This window comes from Pteropus vampyrus, unplaced genomic scaffold, assembly GCF_000151845.1.
Source record: "Pteropus vampyrus isolate Shadow unplaced genomic scaffold, Pvam_2.0 Scaffold417, whole genome shotgun sequence".
NCBI lineage: Eukaryota > Metazoa > Chordata > Mammalia > Chiroptera > Pteropodidae > Pteropus > Pteropus vampyrus.
In genome coordinates this window covers 476,323-484,172 of record NW_011889198.1, presented here as the reverse complement: position 1 = coordinate 484,172, position 7,850 = coordinate 476,323, and the positions used below count along the sequence as shown (strand labels likewise).

Genomic DNA, 7,850 nt, shown 5'->3' with positions numbered 1-7,850 from the left:
TCAAAAAACAAAGCCAACCACAGGCTGTCTTCAAGAGACACATGTCAACTGCAAGGACAAATACAGACTCAAAGTGAAAGGGTGGAAAACGATACTCCAAGCAAATGGCATCCGGAGAAAAGCGGAAATAGCCGTACTTACATTGGATGAAATAGACTTCAACATAAAAAGGGTAAAAAAGAGACAATGATGGACACTTTATAATGATAAAGGGAACCATACATCAAGAAGACCTAATATGTATTAATATTTATGCTCCCAAGCAGGTAGCACGAAAATAAATGAAGCATCTACTGACAGAACTAAAATGGGAAATGGACAAAAACACAATTATAGTAGGGGACCTAAATATCCTACTGTCAGCTATGGAGAAATCATCCAAACAGAAAATCAATAAGGAAGTATTACCCTTAAATGACACATGAGACCAACTGGAAATAATCAACATTTACAGAGCCCTTCATCTAAAACAGCAGCTTATACATTCTTCTCTAGTGCATGTGGAACATTCTCAAGCATAGACCACATGCTTGGATACAAAAACTAGCCTCAGCAAATTTAAGAAGATTGCAATCATACTAAGCATATTCTCTACCATAATGCTTTGAAACTGGAGTTTAACTGTAAAAAGAAAGTGGAAAGAACCCCAAATATGTAGAGATTAAACAACATGCTACTAAAGAATGACTGGGTCAGCAAAGAAATAAAAGGAGAGATCAAGAAATACATAGAAACAAATGAGAATGAAAGTACAACATATCAAAACTTTTGGGACACAGCAAAAGCAGTAATAAGAGGAAAGTTCATATCATTACAGGCCTATCTCAAGAAATGAGAATGAGACCAAATAAACAACCTAACATTACACCTTAAAAAACGAGAAAAAAAAGAACAAATAAAACCCAAAGTCAGCAGAAGGAAGAAAATAATCAAAATTACAACAGAATTAAATGAAATTGAGAACAAAAAGTCAATAGAAAAAATTAATGCAACAAATAGCTTGTTCTTTAAGAAGATTAATAAAATTGACAAACCCCTGGCCAGACTTACTAAAAAGAGAAAGAACACAAACAAAATCAGAAACAAAAGAGGAGAAGTTGTGACAGATACCACGGAAAGATAAAGTATCATATAAGAATACTATGAAAAATTATATGACACCAAATTTAACGACCTAGAAAAATGGACGAATTCTTAGAAATTAATGTTCCTAGACTGAATCATGAAGAACTGGAAAACCTAAACAGACTGATCAACAGTATGGAAATTGAAACAATCATCAAAAACCTCCCCAAAAGTAAAAGTCCAGGAGCAGATGGCTTTACAAGTGAATTCTACCAAACATTCAAAGATGATTTAATACCTGTCCTTCTCGAACTCCTCCAAAAAACTGAAGAAGATGTGCTACTTCCTAATTCATTTTATGAGGCCAACATTACCCTGATACCAAAACCTGGTAAGGGTAACACATGTAAAAAAACTACAGACCCAGTATCTTTGATAAATACAGATGCAAAAATCCTAAACAAAATACTAGCAAATCAAATACAACACATTGAAAAGATTATACACCACGATCATGTGGGCCTCACCCCAGGGGCACAGGGATAATTTAACATATGCAAAATGGATTAATGTGATACACCACATAAACAAAATAAAGAATAAAAATCATATGATCACATCAATAGATGCAGAAAAAGCATTTGATAAGATACAGCATCCATTTATGATTAAAACACTTAATAAAATGGGTATAGAAGTATCTTATCATAATAGAGGCCAAATACGATGACCCTCAGCTAACATCATACTTAGTGGTGAAAAATGAAAAACCTTCTCTCTAAGATCAGGAACAAGACAAGGCTGTTTGCTATCAGCCCTATTATTCAATATAGTACTGGAAGTCCTAGCAAGAGCAATCGAGCAAGAGAAAGAAATAAAAGGCATCCAAATAGGGACTGAAGAAGTCAAACTGTCACTTTTTGCAGATGACATGGTTATAAATTCTAAAAACCCTAAAGATTCTCTATATGGGAAATCTACTAAAGAACTATTAGAAATAATAAATACAGTAAAGTTTCAAGATACAAAATCAATGTTCAAAAAGCCATAGCATTCCTACAATCTAATAATAAATTTTCAGAAAAATAAAAAAACAATTTTGCAACTACAATAAAAAGAATAAATTTAACAAAAATGTAAAGGACCTGTACACTGAAAACTATAAGACACTATTAAAAGAAATTGAAGAAGACACAAAGAAATGAAAAGAAATTCCGTGTTCATGGATTGGAAGAATCAACATAGTTAAAATGGCCATATTATCCAAAGCAATGTACAGATTTAATGCAATCTCCTACGAAATCCCAATGGCTTTTTTTTTTTAAAGAAACAGAACAAAAAATTATCAGATTTGTATGAAATCACAAAAGACCCTGAATAGCCAAAGCAATCCTGAGAAAAAGAAACAAGGCCAGAGGTATCACTCAGCCTGACTTCAAAGTATACTACAAAGTGATACTAATCAAAAGAGCACGGCATTGGCAGAAGAACAGACGACATGCAGACCAATGAAACAGAATCAAGAGTTCAGAAGTAAATTCCTGGTTATATGGGCAAATAATTTTCGACAAAAAAGCCAAAAACATACAGTGGAGAAAGGAAAGCCTCTTCGATAAATGGTGCTGTGAAAACTAAAAAGCCACCTGCGAAAGGTTGAATCTTGACTGTTCTCTATCACCACACATCAAAATTAACTCAAAATGGTTTAAGGATCTGCCTATAAGTCCTGGATCAATAAATTGCATAGAAGAAAACATAGATACTAAACTCATAGACCTTGGTCTTAGAGAGGATTTTATGATTTTGACCTCAAAGGCAAGGAAAGTAAAAGCAAAAATAAATGAATGAGACGATGTCAAACTAAAAAGCTTCTGTACGGCAGAAGAAACCATCAAAGCAAAGAGACAACCATCTGAATGGGAAAATATATCTGCAAACAACGCCTCTGATAAGAGCCTAATATCCAAAATTTACAAAGAACTTATACAACTCAATAACAACAGAAATACAAACAATCCAATTAAAAAAAATGGGCAGAGGACCTGAACAGACACTTCTCCCAAGACATACAAAAATAGTCAACAGACATATGAAAAGCTGCTCAACCTCACTAGCTATTAGGGAAATGCAAATCAAAGCTACAATGAGATACTGTGTCATACCTGCTAGAATGGCTATCATCAACAGGACAAGTAATAAGAGGTTGTGGGCAAAAAGGAACCCTCATACATTGCTGGTGGGAATGCAAATTGGTACAACCACTATGGAAAACAGTATGGAGGTTTCTCGAAAAACTAAGAATTGAATTACCATATGATCCAGCAATCCCTCTTCTGGGTATTTATCTAAAAAACCTGAAAACATTTATATATGCACCCTGATCTTCACAGCAGCATTATTCACAGTGGAAGCAACTGAAGTGTCCTACGATAGATGATGAGATAAAGACGCTGTGGTACATACATACAACGGAATATTACTCAGCCATAAGAAGAGATGAAATACTGCCATTTGCGACAACATGGATGGATCTTGAGATAATCATGCTAAGTGAAGTAAGTCAGATAGAAAAAGCTGATAACCACATGACTTCACTCTTATGTGGTATATAAAATTGAAAGCAACAAACATGACAAACAGAGACCCATGGACACAGACAGGGGATTAGTGGTTACCGGAGGGAAGCAGGGGAGAGGGAACATATATGGAGTCAAAGGGGTTAAATATTTGATGATGCAAGGAAATCTAACTCTGGGTGGTAAACGCACAATGCAATATATATACGACGTACTGTTGAAATTTATTTGATTTTATTGATCAATGTCACCCCCCAATAACATTTAATAAGAAAAGTTCTATATGATAAAGTAGATTTAAGCACTTAAATTACAATAGTTTTCTACATTTGTTCATATATTTACCTTTATCAGAGATTATATTTTTATGTGGCTTCGTGTTGCTGTCTAGTGTTCATTTCAACTTGAAGGACTCCTTATAGCATTTCTTGTAGGAGAGGTCTGATAGTAATGAATTCTTTCAGCTTTGTTTAACTGAGAAAAATCTTAAATTTCCCCTCACTTTTGAAGCGCAGTTTTGACAGATTTCTTGGTTGCAGTTTTTTTTTTTCTCTTGCTCCCTTCAAGATCTTCCCTTTTTGAATTTTTAGTTTGATCATAGTGAATCTCATTGTGGGTTTCATTAACAGTTTATCTTACTTGTAGTTTCTTGATCTTCTTGAATTTGTATGTCTATTTCTTTTCTCAAATTTGGCAAGTTTTTAGCCATTATTTCTTCAAATAACCACCGTGTTTCTCTCTCTCATTCTGACTTCCATAATGCACATAGTGGTCTGCTTAATGATATTCCATAAGTCACTTAAGCTCTCTTCACTTTTCATCTTTTTTCCTTTTTACACTTCTGACTTGATAATTTCAAATGACATGTCTTCAACTTTGTTGATTCTTTTTTCTGCCTGATCAAGTCTGTTGCTGAAACCCTCTAATGAATTTTTTTCAATTTAGTTATATTTTTCATATCCACAATTTGTTTGGGTTTTTAAAAATAATTTCTGTTAGTATTTTAATTTTGTTCATGCATCATTTTCCTCATTTCATTTTGTTGTGTTCTCTTTTTTATCGTTATACACCTTTATGATGACTTTTTATTATGCACCTCAGATATCTGTGTTTCTCAAGGGTCAGATTCTGGAGCTTTATTTTGTTCCTTTGATTGTGGCATGTTTCCTTGTTGCCTTGTGAGGTTCTGTTGTGCTCTGAATATTTAAAAACAGACACTTCACCCAGTCTTTATGGACTGGCTTCATGCAGTCGGCCCAGCTAGAGGTTTTAGGAACTTGCAAACCTTTCCTGGGGATGTGTCTTCTCTGAGGTTGTGCATATATATGCTTTTACTCCAGTATATACAGCTGCTTTTAACTGTCTCCATTTTTCTAAGCAGCTTGGAAGTTTGTTTCAGTGTCTACTGTTATTTCTCGGCCTATACTCTGTTGCTCCCTTGGCACTTGTCTGTGGATCTTCAGACTTCCTGTTGATCTAAAGCATTTCAAAGTACTGCAGAGCTTGCCCCTTTTTTCTGTGGATCCAGATCTGGCATCACACCATGCTGTCACTCCCATCAGTACTCCATTAGACACTGGAACGCTGGATGCAAGTTCCAGGCTTTTCTTTCTGTTTCAAGGGAGGAGGTTTGAATTGGGAAGTTTCTTCCTGATCATGCCATGTCATGTGGGGAAAAGGATCAGGGTGAGAAAAGGTCACAAACTTCTTACCCTTTTGATATTGACTATGCACTCATCTGCATGTTGTAGCTGCCGAACTGGTTTCCAGGGTTCTTTAAGAAGGTATTTTTATCTGCATACTGTTGTTAACTCGTGTCTCTAAGGGAATGAGGGCTGGAGCTTCCAAGTCCACCTTATGGCCGATGCTGCCACCCCACCACCCCCGCCACCCTACTGTTTATAAGTTGCCTTTTTCTTCATTTAGCATTGCCTGATTGCTGTGAATCTTTCCCTGTTTCCAGAGTTGACACTTTCCTGCTTGTTTATCAATTTTGTCTGTGGAGGGACTTGAACTTGGAGCTACCTCCTCTGCCATTTTGCTCTGGAAGGTTGCTTTTGAGCTGCACCTTGGTGTATCAATAGGATTTCAATAGGTGGAGAGCTGATTTAGGCATTCCCAGTGAGAGAAAGGGTATACGCACATGCAGACAGGAAAATGCATATGTTCTGTGATAACATGTAAGCATGGAGTGTGTTCCAAGATAACTTATGTAAAATATATATTTTGCATATATCATCATGAAGGTAATGATAATTCAAATCATAACCTTGTAATGTTAACTAAAAAGTCATTCTTTTAAGAAAAGTTTTAACTGAGATTTAGAAGGAGTCAATTCAAATACATAAAATAGAGAATGTGGGTATTGTCTTCCCCTCCTGACTTAGTTTTCCCATCACTTTTACATCAAAGGAGAGGCGATTTTAACTCAACTACTAAGCTCAGCCGTGCTCCAGCCTCTGGGACTTACACAAACCTAACACAAAATACGGGATTCACTATCCTAATGGTCCCTAGTATTCCTTAACCATTCTTCCTTACTGGTGAATGCAATTATTATAAAGTCTAAATCTTCATAAAATATTCTTCTACAGCTTCTCATTGCTCTCAGCATAAATCTTAAACTTTACAGCATGGCTTCCCCAAAACCTTTTATGATTTGACCTTTTGATTATTCATCCGGCTTCACCTTTTGCCATTAAATTACTTATCTGATCGAGTGATATAGATGTTTGCTGCCTTCAAGCCTCCTGGTCTTTGCTTATACCAATAATATTCTACTTTCCTCCCCTTTGTAGCCCTTTATACCTCCTATTTGCCTCAGATTGAATGTCACTTCCCTATTCCTCATTTCCCAAACAGGTTAGGTGTCATTCTAATGGGTAACTACCATCCTAGGTGTATCTCCCTTCTTATGGTGTAAGTTTCAAGTTTCTTGTCTGTATCTCCACCAGAGTATAAAATTGAGTGTAACAATCTTATAATCACCACTATATTATCAATTCCTATAAAAAGAATTGGCACATATTTGATTGAATAAATGAATGAATTTATTACATTACCTGAAGCACCTTGGTTGTAAATAATTAAAACTGTAATAACGCCAACACTGAAATAACAACATATTCAACAACACAAGTTGTTGATTGATTTACAGTCTTAGAGGGAACCTGACTTCTGTCCTGGACAGAGATGAATACATACCTGTGAGAATAGACAAGATTGTGGTTTTTCCTGCCCCATATTGTCCTAGAAGAATACTAATCTGCCCTTTATAGAAATTCAAAGACATGTCGTTTACTGCTATTTTGTTGCCAAATTCCTGTGGGATAAAAGAAAGAATTACTTGATATGTCATATCACTTATGAACGACAAACACTCATATCCTCTTATCCTTAGAAGAATCATTATATCATCAAACTCATGTTGTAAAAACAAGATGTTTTAAACCAGGAACAATATTTTCAGGTGCACTGAGTTAGTATAGTAGTCAAAACAAGTGTGAAGGCACAGTGGTGTATATATCTATATTTGGTAATGAAAATGGAGACCTCTATATTTTATGCATGAAGAGTGCCTTACTCAACCACAGTTATGAGCTTACTAAACTGTAGCAAGAGCTGGGGAAGCTTATAGAAACCACCACCAACAATCAGGAAAGTTGATGCCATGGTTTCAGCTAGAAGTCTGATGATTCACAAGAGCATGCCCAGAACTTCTTTGAGATTCTAAGCAGGAGTTGGCAAACTTAAATATGGCCAATTATCTGTTTTTGTACAGCCAATGAGCTAAGAATGGTTTTTGCATTTTTAAAGGCTTGTTAAAAGTAATAAAAAAGAATATGTGCCAGACATTGTATGTGGCCCATGGAGCCTAAAATATTTATCCAGTCCTTTACAGAACATGTTTGAAAACCCTACTAAAGTGTCTCTTGGAAACTCCTAATATTTTGATCTGAAATTATAAATCCTAAATGGTTCCAAAGAACTCAACTAAGTGAATCTAAAATCTGTCTCTGTCTCTGTCTGTTCCCTGGCAAATCCTAACTAGAAAGTGAACAGAAAAGAAAGTTTTGGGGAATGCAGTTCATGGGTTCTCTTTTGCAATATAAGAGAAACCTTAGAAAGAGATGCTGGGTGTTGCCAGATTGACAAGAGACCATTCGGGAAAGCATGTCTACAAACTCTCCCGAGACCTGGGCTTCTCAA

General features: G+C 35.7%; 1 protein-coding gene across 1 annotated transcript in view; it reads right to left on the bottom strand.

Annotated features, from left to right (window-relative positions):
* Positions 1–7,850, bottom strand: part of LOC105306061 (ATP-binding cassette sub-family A member 3-like) — a 123,654-nt gene that overhangs the window by 76,639 nt on the left and 39,165 nt on the right. Inside the window, exon 12 of the mRNA XM_023523813.1 lies at positions 6,846–6,963. Coding sequence (XP_023379581.1) covers positions 6,846–6,963 — 118 coding nt within the window. The remainder of the gene's footprint in view (positions 1–6,845; positions 6,964–7,850) is intronic.